This window comes from Papio anubis, chromosome 7, assembly GCF_008728515.1.
Source record: "Papio anubis isolate 15944 chromosome 7, Panubis1.0, whole genome shotgun sequence".
NCBI classification, from domain to species: Eukaryota; Metazoa; Chordata; class Mammalia; order Primates; family Cercopithecidae; genus Papio; species Papio anubis.
Window position 1 is genome coordinate 111,873,318 of NC_044982.1, and position 15,976 is coordinate 111,889,293.

At 38.6% G+C, this 15,976-nt stretch overlaps 1 protein-coding gene across 8 annotated transcripts in view; it reads left to right on the forward strand.

Annotated features, from left to right (window-relative positions):
- PEAK1 (pseudopodium enriched atypical kinase 1) overlaps positions 1 to 15,976 on the forward strand; it is a 305,281-nt gene that overhangs the window by 252,662 nt on the left and 36,643 nt on the right. For all 8 annotated transcript variants that reach the window (XM_031668449.1, XM_031668446.1, XM_017960817.3 and 5 more), the window contains one exon: positions 8,417 to 8,610. In XM_031668449.1, coding sequence (XP_031524309.1) covers positions 8,417 to 8,610 — 194 coding nt within the window. The remainder of the gene's footprint in view (positions 1 to 8,416; positions 8,611 to 15,976) is intronic.

Consider the following 15,976-nt stretch of genomic DNA (forward strand, 5'->3'; position numbering starts at 1 on the left):
AAAGTTTGATAGCTATTGGCATAATATTTTAGAACATAGACTTTGAAGGCACCCAGACGTGGGTTTGAATCCTGCTTTTATCACCTATTAGTGTCATCTTGGACAAGTTACTTGAGCTCTGCTTACCAGTTTTCTCATCTAGAAACTGAGAAGCAAATAATGTAACTGCTTAAATGACAAACACTAGAACTAAGCTACAGGGTTTGAATCTCAGCTCCACCAGTTACTAGCTGTGTTACCTGAAGCAAGTAACTTAATCTCTCTGGGCTATAATTTCTTCATTTATAAAACACAGAAAATAGCCTGCCTAGTAGGTTGTTGGGAGACTTAAAGGGGGATGGAATTTCCCCCCGGGGCATATTTGACAATGTCTGGAGATTTTTTTTGGTTGTCACAACTGGGAGGCAGGGGTTAGTTCCAATGTCCAGCCTTTAGCAGGTAGAGGCAAGAAGTGCTGTTGTAATCCTGCCATGTGGATAGCCCTCCACAACAAAGAATCACCTGGCCCAAAATGTCAATAGCCCCACTTCTGATAAGCATGGCTTAAAACAGGCACATAATAAGCACTATGTAAATTTTGGCCACTATTATTATTTGCTGTTATGGGAATAATAAGCCTTACTCAGAGTGTTATTGTTTGAAGATATTTAAGCACAGTGCCTAGCATTCAGTAAATGTAGATAGTGGGGGTAGCAATTATTATTAGGAAGCCAAATATCTAGAAACACAGTCATTCTATAGCTAGAGCAGCTTCTATTTAAAGAAATTTTTTTGGAAATGTATATTATTAATTTTTTTGGTTTGTTTAGGATTTTCAAAAGTAAAATACATCTGTAATCATTAATACCCTACTTTTCAATAAAAGCTATGTTTTTTTCTTCTAACTAAAAGTAGAAGCAGTTTTACTTCTTCATCTTCCCAATCAAGTATATATTGCTGGGTTTCTGCAGTATGCCAAACTTGCCTTATCTTAACAGTGTGGTAGAAGGAACATGGACGTTAGAGTTGCATGGTATCTATTCAGATCCCAACTCTGCCACCACCTTAGTACCCGTGTAATTTTAGGCAATTAATCTAACTTCTTTCAATCTCAGTTTCCTCATCTGTAAAATGAGAATAATTGTATCTACCTCCTGAAGAGTTTTCATGAATTAAGTGGAAAAATGCACAGCTTGTGCGGTGCTGAGTAGGTGTGTTCTGAGTACTCATAGGTCCCATTCCTGCCCTACATCCATTTCCTCAGTCAGCCTGCAACATTTTTTGGAGTTAAGTGTATGTAATCATTTCTCAGCATCTCCCTACTCAGACTCAAAGAGCAGAGGGAGATAAGAGGAAAGTGAAAAAAGGTGTACTGACTTGCTTCTCCATTGCTTCTGGGCATTCGGGAAAAAAGTCCAGGGCCCCAGCAAGGCTGTTCCAAGGATCAGGTTCAGTGGCTTTCTCCTGTAATCCAAGTACTTTGGGTGGCTGAGGCAGGCGGATTACCTGAGATCAGGAGTTCGAGATCAGCCTGGCCAACATGGCAAAACCCCATCTCTACTAAAAACACAAAATAATTAGCCAGGCATGGTGGCAGGCACCTGTAGTCCCAGCTACTTGGGAGACTGAGGCAGAAGAACCACTTGAACCCAGGAGGCGGAGGTTGCAGTGAGCTGAGATCGTGCCACTGCACTCCAGCCTGGGCCACAGAGCGCCGTCTCAAGAAAAAAAAAGCCAGGCGTGGTGGCTCACACCTGTAATCCCGACACTTTGGGAGGCTGAGGTAGGTGGATCATCTGAGGTCAGGATATCGAGACCAGCCTGACCAACACAGTGAAACCCCGTCTCTACTAAAAATACAAAAATTAGCCAGGCGTGGCGGGCACCTGTCATCCCAGCTGCTTGGGAAATGGAGGTAGGAAAATTGCTTGAACCCGGGAGGCGGAAGTTGCAGTGAGCTGAGATCACACCATTGCACTCCACCCTGGGCGACAAGAGCAAGACTGCGTCTCAAAATAAAAAAAAAAAAAGGCCGTTCCACATCCTTCCTGGGTTAGTCCCCTTGGAGAAGGCTATGGGTGTTTTCTTCTAATACCTTGCCTTCTCAGGAAATGCATATCCGTATCTCACCCCATTCTTTAGAAGTGAGTCAAGGCCAAAATGGTGATGCTAAGGAGCTACTTCTGTTATTGAGAATGTTATTCTTATTGAGAATGGCAACCGTATTTTATTGCTGTTTTCCAAAATTTATTGATCTTTTCTGTTAATTTGCACAGATGCCATTCTGATTTTGTATTTCATAGGATTTTGAAACTGTAATTTTTCTTAGTATTGTGAAAGTGACAGTGATTTACGGAGGCCTGTGTTTTATATGCTTTGTTGTCTTGCAATCTTGTGCCTTAAAGACACTTTTAATTTGCTATTTGAGTCTGTTTTAAAAAATAAAGTGGATCTGTACAATTTCAGAAAATTAGAGTTCATTCAAGACCTTGCACATGGCTTCCAGTCTTCCCCATCTCGAGACCTAGCTACTTCATTCACACCAGTAAGAGCTACCTTTGTTTGACCAGACTATGTTAGAAATATTAACAGGAACTCATCAGATATCAGATAAAGGTTAATCTCAGTTCAGGATAAGAAGTTCAATGTTTTCAGTTAAAGACTACAGAAGGCTTAGCAGAAATTGGAGATACTAGATAGTGATCAGTAGACACACACTTTTCTACCTGAGAATGTCAATGTTTGGAAAGTGTGGCAAAATCAAATTGATGACCTGGAAACCAAGGATTAAGAAATGTCATATTTGTAGGAGGTCCTAGAGGTAGAGACACAAAAAGAAATGGGAGTGTTTTGTTTTGTTTTTTCTCCCTTTCAATAGATTTCGAAGGTGTGGGATTTGATAACTTTGAACTCTCCTTTTCAGGTGTTAATGTAGATTCCACATCTGCAGAGTTCTGTTATCCCCAGCAACCCCAGAAATATGCAGCTCTGGAAACCAGTAACAAAACCATGACGTTTTGTTTCTAATGTGCTTTAGTCTGATTTTTAGGGGTAAAAGGAGGTTTTAAAAGTCACATATTTGCTTATTGGCTGTCGTGGGCAACTAGAGACATGTGTACCTGCTGAAGAGAGCTAACAAATGGAATTCAGAATAACATTTGCCCCAAGAGGCAGGTAGTCTCTAGAAGTCTTTATTGCCCCTTCTGAAGCTGAATGAAGGTGGTTGAATATGAAGATAGGATTGAACTGAAATTGTGGAAATACTTGGATACTTAAAGGCCTTTAACCTGTTCTAATGTGGAATTTGATTTGCCTTTTTAAAAAGTACATTCAGACATTTAATAGAATTTTTACAAAAATCTGTCTTAAATGAATTTGCCAGAAAAAAAAAAAAGGATTATTTCATTTCATTTGATGGTGTAATGATTAATCCCTACCACCTGGGTAAACCAAGTGAACTTCCCATAGGAGACAGCTTCTGCAGCTTTGAATTATGTATGAATATGGCCAGCTGATGAGATATAACCTTCCAAGGGATTCGTTTATATAACACAAATCTGTAACAATGTAACTATTTCCTTTGAACACCTTATATTAATTCTGCATGTTCAGAAAATGATTTGTCTTTGTGGAGATTATGACATGGTTTTTTAAGTATCAGGTCAGACATCCCAAATCTCAATTAAAAACCGGTCATTAATGGAAAGTTGGTTGAAGAATTTAAAGTATAGTCACACATGTGTTGTCTTCTATGTTGTCTGTCTGTTGAAGCAGAAGAAATGCTGAAGGTTCAGGACAAAGAGCAGGCCAAGTCAAGGTTTGACCCAACCTGAAGATCAAGGACCTAGATATCAACACCATAGTTATTACAGAAATTGGGGTGTTTCAACATAAATTAAAATAGCAGAAATATAAAAGCCATAACTTCCTCTTAGTGGGCCATTTGTCACTTAACAATTCTGTTTCATAGTAATGAATATCAAATTGTACTTAACCTGAAAAAAATTAGATACACTGGTCATTATTTGCCATTTTAAGACATGTGCTAACATATAGTGTATAAGAAATTCTCACAGATTTCTCGTAATTTTCATTCTAAATAATTTACCATCTGACTCATGGATGAACTGGGGGAAATTTTTATTTTTTCCACTAACTCTTTCCTGATGCCATCAAGTTCAGAAAATCAAAGCAATAAGGAAACAGCACCCAGGTTCGAATTCCCGTTTTATTGTTTTCTCCATCACATTAAACATCTCCCAATGAAATGTTGGTGGTTATAAAGCACCTAAAACACTTTGTTAGGATATAAAGCTGATATTTGTGAAGTGTCATTTTAGTATTTGAGTTTTCTGATTTTATGTCCAAATATGGAACATAACAATGGTAAATACCTTTTTTTTTTTTTTTTTTTTTTTTTGAGATGGAGTCTCTCTCTGTTGCCAGGCTGGAGTGTAGTGGTGCAATCTTGGCTCACTGCAACCTCTGCCTTCCAGGTTCAAGCGATTCTGCTGCCTCAGCCTCCCAATACCTGGGAATACAGGCGCCTGCCACCACGCCCACCTAAGTTTTGTATTTTTAGTAGAGACAGGGTTTCACCACGTTGGCCAGACTGGTCTCGAACTCCTGACCTCAGGTGATCCACCTGCCTCGGCCTCCCAAAGTGCTAGGATTACAGGCATGAGTCACCGCACCCAGCCTTAAATTCCCTCACTATATTAATTTGCCTAATGATAAATTAATCAGAGATTTTCCTTTTTTCTTTCTTCCTGAATGATTTGTCGGTTTATGTTGTTTATATATAGTGACTGAATCAACCTTCTCTGATACTTTTCTCAATTTTTTTTATTTTTTAGTCATAGTATGTTATTATATCTAACCTTGAACTGTGAGAACCTCTCCCTTTTCCCCTGTCTCTCTTTTATCGTTTTTTTTTTTTTTTTTTTTTTGAGATGGAGTCTTACTCTGTCACCCAGGCTGGAGTGCAGTGACACAATCTCAGCTCACTGCAACCTCTGCCCCCCGCAAGTTCAAGCAGTTCTTCTGCCTCAGCCTCCTGAGTAGCTGGAATTATAGGCACCTGCCACCACATCCAGCTAATTTTTGTATTTTTAGTAGAGATGGGGTTTCACTATCTTGGCCAGGCTGGTGTTGAACTCCTGACTTCGTAATTCACTCGGCCTCCCAGAGTGTTGGGATTACAGGCGTGAGCCACCGCACCTGGCCTCTTTTATCATTTTAATCATACAAAGAGCTATTCTTCCTTCAAGCATTAAGACATGACATCTCATTGATGCATTTTAATATTCTTACTCCTTTTAGAGACTGAAGTCACTGTAAATGCAGATTAAACATTTTAGCATCCATTTGCAAATCCATGTGATTTTACTTTTATCAACTCTATTTGCATAGTTCTTTAGAGTTGACAATTACTTTAATTGGTGATTTAATTAATACCAGTGCACTTATTTAAAATGTGCTCATGAAAACCAATCTTTATCTGGAATACAGGCTGTACTGCCTTAGTTTGGAAAGAGTTAAGAAAACTAGCTTTCACTTTGCTTGGTTCCCCAAAGGTAATTTGGCACATTTCCCAGACCAAACCAGTAAGGTAAGGGTCAAGGTGCAGTGAGTGATATTAAGGAACAGAATTCAAGCCTTTTCTCATGATTTGCCTAACTTGTAGCTCTCCAGAACTCAGTGGAATCTTTGGTTTATCTGAGTTTCAGAGCATGATTAACAGACTCGAGAAGACCCTGTGAAAATTTCATTTAATGGGGAATTGTGTTAGTGAGCACAGTGGGTGAGTTTTCTAATATTTCTTGCTTTTAAGTATTCGTTTTTTATTTTGTGAAGCCCTTCAGAGTACAGAGCTGTGTTATATGTACACGTGTGCAACAGACCCAGGGAGTTCCTCATAGGTTAATAGCAGCAGCTCTTTCTGTGGTTTTCACTGTAACTGAGCTTTGTTGTTAATAGCCCATTGCCTAGGATGAAAACAGGCAAGTGAGGATGGAATCATGGATTCTGAACCCTTCACCAACCCTTTTTGACACATGGAAAGGAATGCTTTCTTTTAGTAATAACCAGGAGATGGAGACAGAAAAAAGGCAAGAGTAAGTCTGAAGAGATTAGGAGCCAAGAAACAGCTATTCAGGAAACCTCTAAAGCTGACTTCTGAACAAGAACTGTCTGGAGCTTTAACATTTTTTTTTTCTTTCAAGCATGTTGGCTGATTGTGTTTTGAGACAGAGTCTTACTCTATTGCTAGGCTGGAGTACAGCGGCACGATCTCAGCTCACTGCAACCTCCACCTCCCGGGTTCAAGCGATTCTCCTGCCTCAGCCTCCCGAGTAGCTAGAACTACAGGCATGCACCACCATGCCCAGCTAATTTTTGTGTTTTCAGTAGAGACAGGGTTTCACCAGATTTCACATGCTTACAGATTTTAAAGAGTTGTAGAAACATCTTATTGCACTAAGAGAAATTGCCTCACGAGAAATATTTTCATCTGCTTGACCAGCACTATTGATGAGGTGATTGAATTCCTCAAAGGAGGACAAGCTGTTACATCAACTGAAGTGACACATGCTTTGGGGAAGAGGCAGTCACAGGTGTTAGTAACATATACTTGCCAGGATGGTCTCGATCTCTTGACCTTGTGATCCGCCCACCTCAGCCTCCCAAAGTGCTGGGATTACAGGTGTGAGCTATCGAACCTGGCCAGGGGGCTGATATTTTTAAGGGACTTTATATTTATTGCTTTGAAACTAAAAATGGTTTCTATTAACTTTTGCCAGAAAACATTTTCCCTTCCTTGAAACATGTTGATAACTACTGAGTAATATACACTCTTGACATGAAGTGGTGCCTGAATGTCTTGGAAGTGTCACTTTGTTTTGTCTTCGCTAATGCATGGAGATAGAGCCCCCACGTTACCTTGATTTTATGGTGCTCCATATTATGAGAAACCAGCTTTGTGTGGAGCCCCTCTTTTGGGTTAATGACCGAGGGCAGCCCATCGAGAAGAGGCAGTATGCTTTACTGTGTGAGGCCTCCTTTATATGTACTACTCTCTTGACTGCTAGAAAAGTGATTCCTTCCAACCTCACCACTGTCCCCAAGAGCCAGGTCCCCTAATGGAACTTCCAGCTCATTGCTTATTCCCAGTATAGAGAGACCTCTGGCTCTGCCAGCTTTGAAAGGATATTTTTGAAGTTGTATATCCAGCTGACATCAAGGCTTATTTTTCTGTCCAGGCACATGCATAATTTCCATAATGAAAAATTGATAAGGGGGTACTCCTTTGCCTTTAGATCTACTCCCTTAAATCCACAGGCGATATATGTTCTGATGGCACATGATCAAACAAAGTACCTCTTTTAAAGAAACTAGTAAATGTCACCATGACTCACTGCCAATTGAAAATCCACAAATAACCTGTAATCATATATGTTTCCTTTCCTTCTTTCTTTTTTTCATAAAGAAACCAGGAAAAATAGCTAATGAATGTGTGATAATCTAGGAATACTTTTCAGTGGGCCCAGCAAACTTTAAAGATGCATTAATTCATTTAATTGACCAGTCCATTGAGATTTTCTAAGTAGGCCAGTTTTCTTTACCAGCAACAGAATTGGCACATTTCAAGCAGACTGGGGAGCGGGGAAGATGGGAAGAAGTAGCTATAAGCATATGAGCAGGCAATGGTAAAACAAGATTGGTCATATACTGGTATGTGGCCAGGAGGATGCTTCAGATTCATTTTAATAAATGAGATTAACTAGACTGCGAACTTTCTTTTCCATTTGCCTTTCCTGCTGCACACAGACAGGCAAAGGTTGATGCTTCTGTTCTCTTGGCAACAAGACCTCAGTGTACCTACTAAATAATGGCTTAACTTCCTTATATAGATAGTTTAATCTCAACTTTATTCCTGATCCTGATTTAGTACACACTAAAGTGTGTACTAAAGTGTGTACTAAATACTATATATAAATTAAAACTATGTAGTAAAGTATTTGATACTTACCATAGTATTAGAGTACTGTAATTAGTAAGTATGGTAAATACTTTACTAAATACTTGAGCATATTTGTCTTTAACCAGTTAAACATTCAGCTCCTTCTACCACCACCATCACCACCTCCCACCTAAATAAAATGTTTCACTCCTTGACTGTTATTCTCAAACTCTCTTGCAGGCTACCATACCTGCTCTATCAAATTGGGTTCTCAATATGTATGAATCAAGGTAAATAGAAGTATCTGCCTAGATGAAGTACTGCCTTGTGTTCAGACAAGTGTATTGGGGCTTATGACTCGTTACTGTGACTATAGGACCAGTTATTTACATTTATGGGAAGTATATGCCTTCCACAAATCTAAATTTTAGTAGAATCTTTCAATACCAGTGTGACAAGTGGTCTGATTTGTTTCAGTCACATGACCCACGAAGTAACAGAGGATTTTTCTCCTCGGGATCCAAGAACTGTTGTTGGGAAGCAAGATGGCGGGGGCTGCACTTCAGTCACAACAGCATTGTCCCTACCTGAACTGGAAAGGGAAGATGGAAAAGAAGACATTTCAGATCCTATGGACCCGAACCCTTGTAGTGCAACATACAGCAACTTAGGTAAGTGCAAATGTCCAATAAGTAGTATTTAAACTTGACCTTTTTATGTACTAGCCAAATGTTCTGTTTTCTTGGAGAGATGGTTTTTATTGCTCCATGAAGCAGAAGTTGGACCATTTGAGTTATAAATTTTAAGTCACATCAGAAAAAAGTTCTGGTGTTTACTAGGCATGTATTAAACACCTGCAACCATGAGCCGTGTGCCAAGTGCTAAGGGTTATTAACACTGTTTTGAGGGACTCACCTAGGGGGAAAGAAGTGAATTTGTTAATTATTTCAGTGTAATATAAATACAGTGACAGAGATATACATGGTACATTTTTAATATTACACAGAGGAGGGTGTCAAAAGATACCTTTCTGGAGATAATTCCTGAACTGGTTTAACTAGTTGACAAAGGGAAGAAAGAATATTCCAATCAGAGGCAACAATGTGAGCAAAATCATGGAGATGCATGTAGGCACCACAAACATTTAGTGTTGCTGAAATGTGAAGTGGAGAGTTAGCCAGTATCATGCCTTTCAGGCTAAAACCTTAGACTTTTTGCTATTTGTGATAGTGAACCATCAAAGGTTTTTAAGCAGAGGAATAATACAATTAGATTTGTTTTTTAAAACATCCACCCTGCAGGCTGCCATGCGAATGCGGATTATTTGGTAGCAGGAAATTTGGTAGTTAGATACTCTTGCAGGACCACACAAAGGGACAAGAAAGGGAGGCCTCAACTAAGATAGTGGGCGGTGGGGGAACAGTAGACAGATTTGAGAGCTATTTAAGAGGAAAAATACACAAGATTGGATGATGTGAAGAGTCTATAATGTATCCCAGATTTCTGACTTGGATCAAGCAGACTCAAGAAAGTAAAGATCCCTGTCATTGGAGGTATTTAGGCAGAGGCCGATGGACCATCTCTCAGAGGTGTTGTGAGGAGGATGATGCACTGCAAAGAGGGTTGAGCTAAATTACTTCAGAGGCACCGGCCAATGCAAAGATTCTTCAATTCTCTGATCATCTTCACTCTTCTTCCTTGAATGCTCAATGACTTCTTACCTGTCTCCCTTGAGTGCCACACAGTTTCCTTCCTTCTGAAAAGCAAAGCCTGAGGCAGAATAAGGATTTCTCAGTGCTCTTCTTCCATGAAGTCAGGAGAGAGGTGAGTAGCCTGGACTACTATATGCAGAGCACTAGCAAGATTCATATGAACCACTGACCAATCCTTAGACTGTTTGGAAACCAGTGGCATGTATCACTGAAGTATTTTTTACCTCGTTTCTCATCTCCTTTCTTCTTTGTCCTTTTCCTTTGTCAGGTTATTGTAAGGAAAAATAATTCTAACACTAGCTAGTGTATTTGGAAATAAAGGAGTCCCTAAGAAGGCCAGAAGATTATGGTAACACTGTGGGCGATAATACTTTAATACCTCTTTTTGGGAAACTCAATCATAACAACCCACATGCAGTTGAAAATACATTTTGTAAGAAAAAGACTTCCATTTTAAGTTCCAGAAGCTTTCTGTGATTTGGGAGTAGGGGAAACATACTATAGTTTACCCAAACTGCTATCTTGGATACTGTTTACAAGTTGGAACAGATTTTATTATCAAATAGCTTATTGGACTTTTCCCATTATTTGGTATTTTGTGAGGCATATTATAAAATGAAAATTTACTGTTTACTTTATACCCTCAGACAACATAATATATCAGGAATTATAATATCTTCTAGACATTCTTACTAAACCAAAATTTCTTTCATGATAGCCTCAGTAAAATATTTAATTTTTATTAGTTGTACCATATTTGATGGCATCTCTATAAATTTTTATTAGCTGACATTAGTTAAAATTATTTTATTTCATCATCTCAGTTATGAAGACTAGTAGAAAAAAAATAAAGCATTGCCTCTGTGAATATTCTGAGTGCCTTACATATATTAGCTCATTTAATCCTCACAACCATCCTAAGAATTATTATCCCCATTTTTCAGATGAAGAAAGTGAGGCAGAGTGCCTTGCCCAAAGTCATAGAACCAGTAGGAGTTGAACCAGCTGGTATCCAGTCCATCTTAGCCACTAGACTTTAATGCCTTTAATCATGAAATTCTTGTAAAATACTGAAGGGCTCCTACTGTTTTCCTTTTTCTCAAAGAAGTCATCTACTTTCAGACAAAATTTAAGACTTAAAAAAAAAAAATTGTCATCACTTTGCATTCAAAAACTTAAAATGGTTATAGATGCCCTATCAGAAAGATAGCTTTCTCTCTACCTGTTGCCTTCCTTTTAAAAGTATGTGATACTGCCAGACACAGTGGCTCACGCCTGTAATCTCAGCACTTTGGGATGCCAAGGTGGGCAGATCACTTGAGCTCAGGAATTCAAGACTAGCCTAGGCAACATGGCAAAACCCCATCTCTATAAAAAATACAAAAATTAGCCGAGTGTGGAGGCACGTACCTGTGGTCCCAGATACTTGGGAGGCTGAGTTGGGATTATCTCTTGAGCCCAGGAGGTCAAGGACACAGTGAGCCGAGATTGCTCCACTACTTTGCAGCCTGAGTGACAAAGGGAGACACTGTCTTAAAAAAAAAAAAAAAAAAAAAAAGTGATGCCAATAAGATATTGTCCAGTTTTCCTTAAGTGCTCAAGTATCTATATACTTGACTCTATAGGGTATGATACATTATGATACATAGTTGCTTCGTTGGAGAGGCAATAAAGTTGACTCCAATAGTTGTAAGATAAGGGGGTTTTATTTTGTTATTTTTCCTAATGGAACAAGTATTTTAGATAGCATTTGAAACTTTCCTTTTTTAATACTTTCAACAAGTCGTTTGCATGCAGGTTTAGACTACCCCTTTGAGTAATGTTTTACGATTTAAAGACTTGATAACTTTAAAAAATGGTGTGTTTAAAAACTAAAAGACAGCAAAACCTCCTAATGCAATAGCTTTAGATCCTTTTAAATATTCCAGAACCAGTCCATAAAGATCACTTTCTCTTTTTTCTTTTCTTTGTTTCTTTAATAAGACAGTGGATGGATTGACAGATGTGGAAGAAACTAAGGGAGAAAAATTCAACGCTTACCATCATTTTTACTGTGGAATTTGTTTCTGAAAATTACACTGTGAAGCAGATTTAGGAAGCAATGTACTATAGCAGGAAAAAAGATAGATTTGAGGGGATCAGTGGGATTTAGGTTTCTATCACAGCTGTGTCATTGCCCACCTGCATGATTGTGGGCTGGCTATTTAACTTCCCTGAGCTTCAATTTCCTCATCCAAAATGAAGGAATAGTGACATCTGCTTTGTAGGGCTAGTGGCAGAGAAGTACTTGGTACATATAAGTCCTTACTAGTTGTGAATTCCTTTATTTCTCCCCAAAAATATACTCTGCTTTCTCCTTTTAAAAAAAAAATATATCTTAAATTTTAAATTTTTTTAGAGACAGGGTCTTTCTCTGTTGCCCAGGCTGGAGTGCAGTGGCACTATCATAGCTCACTGCAGCCTCAAACTCCTGGGCTCAAGTGATCCTCCCTTCCCAGCCTCCCAAGTAGCTGGGTCTACAAGAATGTACCACATGCTCAGCTAATTTTTAAATATTTTTTGTAGAGATAGAGTCTCCCTATGTTGCCCAGGCTGGTCTCAAGCTCCTGGCCTCAAGCAATCCTCCAACCTTGGCCTCCCAAAGCACTGGGATTACAAGGGTGAGCCACCATACCTGGCTTCTTTCTCCTTTAAATATGTTAGATATGGTAGCCAAAAAATGTAAAGTGGAAAGGATTTAAAATGTTATTAGATTGCTTAAATAAGCAGAACAACAAAATGTAAATCTAAAAAATTGTGGGCTTCCTGCACAACTCATGACCAAAGATGTGAAATGAAAAGCAGACTACAGGATCCCCAAGGTAGCTAACAGGGAACAGAGGAGAGGTGACAAATAGCAACATAGCTGTGCAGATCCAGTTCCTTAAGATCTGCCAATTATAACAAAACTAAGGGACATGGACAATTTGTGTAATTCTCACATTTCTTATATAGTTTTAAAAAACTCCATTTAAAAAAAAAAAAAAAACTCAACTGGAATAGGCCTTGATTACCCTCCTTCAGAATCTCCTGTGAGTCCTTCTACCCTTGCAGCCGTCTTATTACTTCCACTGTGGTGCAATAGGAGTTGTGATTGAACTGTTCCCACAAAGAGCTACTGACTTATGCAACCCGTATATTTTTCTTTTTTACATTAGGCATCTACCTCCAGGATTAATTTAGATGTCATTCTTCTTGTCCTTAATGTAAATAATGCAAACTTTATTTTGTTCATAACTGAATTAATTATTATTCAATACAGTCACCACTAGCCATATATGGCTTCTGAAATATAAATTTATAAAGATAAAAATTCACTTCCTCAGTCTCACTAACAACATTTCAAGTGCCTAGTAGCCACATGTAGATAGTAGCTACTGCATTAGTGCCGATATAGAACATTTCCATTGTTACACAAAGTTGTATTGAACAGCACTGCTTTAAAGAATGTGTTATTTGGGGGATTTATATTGTCTTCTATGAAGCACAAAAATCACATTGGTCTTTATGCAACTTGACAACTTAAGAAGGTTGCCCCTCACAGAATGGTGATTTTACTCTGGGTGGTGGTCGTATAAGATCACTTAATGAACTCGGATCTGTAACACCTTAACTGACCCCAAGCTGAATTTTATAGGGTATCTGTCGCCCAAAATGATTTCCCAAAGAAGTAATAAAATTTGTTTGAATCAGACCTCGAACATTTTCCCTTTGTTTCTATGTTTATCTCAAAATAGACAGAGATCACTGTTTTTTTAATGTGGCATATTTGCTTTATCAGTCTGCTAAAATCAGGAACATGTAATGAAATAGCTCTCCTTCAATCACTTTGTAACCAAGTACTCATATCTTCTACATTCCTTATAATATCCCCCTTTATTCAACCGATTTTTGGCTTGTTCCTCTTTCTGCATCCCAACATCCTAGTGCATTATCTAAAACACACAGTAGGTACTAAGAATGTGTTTGAGTGAACAAGCTAAAAATGACTTTTGGATTTGACTTTAGAAGATTACCAGATTAGGAAAATCTGGCTCTGCTCAGGAAAGTTCATCTAGGAAAATTTCAAGTCTATGTGCTCCATTAATCAGCTGGCTTTTCTTTTTCTAATATGAGGCTTCATCCATAGGTTTCCTAATTAAGGAATTATGTAAACCATGCCTCTGTTTCCTTTCTATAGATCAGCACAAGAAACTGTGCACATTTCTCATTTTACTTACTTTGAGCATCTCCTTTAGGCTTTATCCTTCAAATACTGAAAAAAAAAAAACACTTAAAAGTCTTCTGTCTCCAGAACTTCCTTTGGCATTAATATTGATTGTTAGTGTTAAATTTTAAGGGGTGGATATACTTAAAAGAATGTCATTACTTTGCTGGCCTTGATGTAATTATAGAATAATGTCATTATAAATGCCAGCTTTTAAAAAAAAATTATTCTGAGGATTACATTATCATTCACTCATTTACTCAACAAATAATTATTGAGCAGACATTATTCCACACACTGCATAGCTAATGATCTGAACCAAGGGCTAAAGAATTGCACAGTTTTAGATCATTTAGATGCTTAAAAAAAAACTGAGGTTGAGAGCTTTGAACATTTGTTTGAGCAGTTGTACTTCCTAAAATTGTAATTATTTCTATTTAAAAAGAAATCATACACTCTGTCCCGAAGTTAGCTGCATTCCCATTTAAAAATAGTTTTTCATATATTGGAATTAGTTGAGAGAGTGCAGTATTTAAATTACATAGATAAATTACACCCAAATAAATAATCTCTGTTTTTGGAGAGGTTTCCACTAATGAGGACTTACAAAAATCAAGTCAGCCAGCTACTATACCGCTGACGTTCTTTAAAATGGTCTTTGTATCTGTTTATTTGAGGCTAAACCCAAAGTGGTCTTTGGAAATCAGGTTTATTTTATTGTTTGGCATGAAGGTGATATCCCCTGTGATTTGCCAGTTGTTGCTTATATTTGACTATGGTAAGCCTCAGCACAATAATAATGCCTGGGTAGATTAGGCCCCTTCCTCCTAAGCTGCTGATGCCTGCTGGAGGGGGATGATGCTCTGAGCGCTAAGTTCAGCCAATGCGAGACCCTGTTCATTTGACGAGGCTGTTGCACAGTGATGGTGTATGGCATCTATGTTTATAAACTCTACGTATTCCCCGCTATGCACTAGTGGAGGTGATGGTCTCTTATTTTGTCTTCTCCCTTCTCTTTCTCATCTGTATTACTTGTTTTGAGCCCTGGGGAGAAAATTAGGGATGAAGATTGAAATTACAGTTTAAATAGGAAGATAAGTTCTATTTATTTGGGCTTTAATGCTTTTATTCAGCAAACATTTGTTGAACACCAACTATCTCCCTGGTACCAGGCTAAGTGCTGGGAATACTAATGTATTTTTCAAGGACTTCTGATCTTTGGGAGAGATAGACATGGGACTGGACTCTTAGGAGCATGATAGTTGCTGTGATGCAGATATTTAAAGGTTTAATGAAAGCCTCTTCTTGGAGGAGTCTGGAAGAGGGTCACAAAAGGCATATCTTTTGCTTGTAGCAAATGGAGAGCCACTGAAGAATTTTGAATAGAGGCACAATCAGGATTGTTTCTAAAGATTCTAGGAGCTACCTATGAGATGACAGGAGGCAGAGAGATCAACCAGGAAATCATGCTACTCCTACACAAGCAGGTCATTATTAGTGTTCTTTATCCCAAGCACCCTAAGACTGTAATGAGTACCTACCAGGTCACAGGCAAACATTTGTTTGCTTTCCAGAACATGATATAGGGCCCGTCAGTCTGAAGACTTTTTTTTTTTTTTTTTTTTTTTTTGAGATGGAGTCTCACTCTGTAGCCCAAGCTGAAATGCAGTGGCATGATCATGGCTCACTGCAACCTCCATCTCCCAGGTTCAAGCGACTTTCATGCCTCAGCCTCCCGAGTAGCTGGGACTACAGGCACACGCCACCACACCTGGCTAATTTTTTGTATTTTAGTAGAGACGTGATTTCATCATGTTGCCCAGGGTGGTCTCCAACTTCTGAGCTCAGGCAATCCGCCCACTTTGACCTCCCAAAGTGCTGGGATTATAGGCATGAGCCACCGCGCCCGGCCTGAAGACATTTTTAAGTGGGGAGAAAGTAAAGAGGTAGATTATGGAAGTTCAGAAAAAGAGAAAAGTAAGTTTTGAGTGTGGTTTAGTCAAACATATTTGTCCAAAAGAATTTTTTTAGCATATAGCAAGGCAGGATTTAGAACACAATCTATTTTTTTTCTGTTTA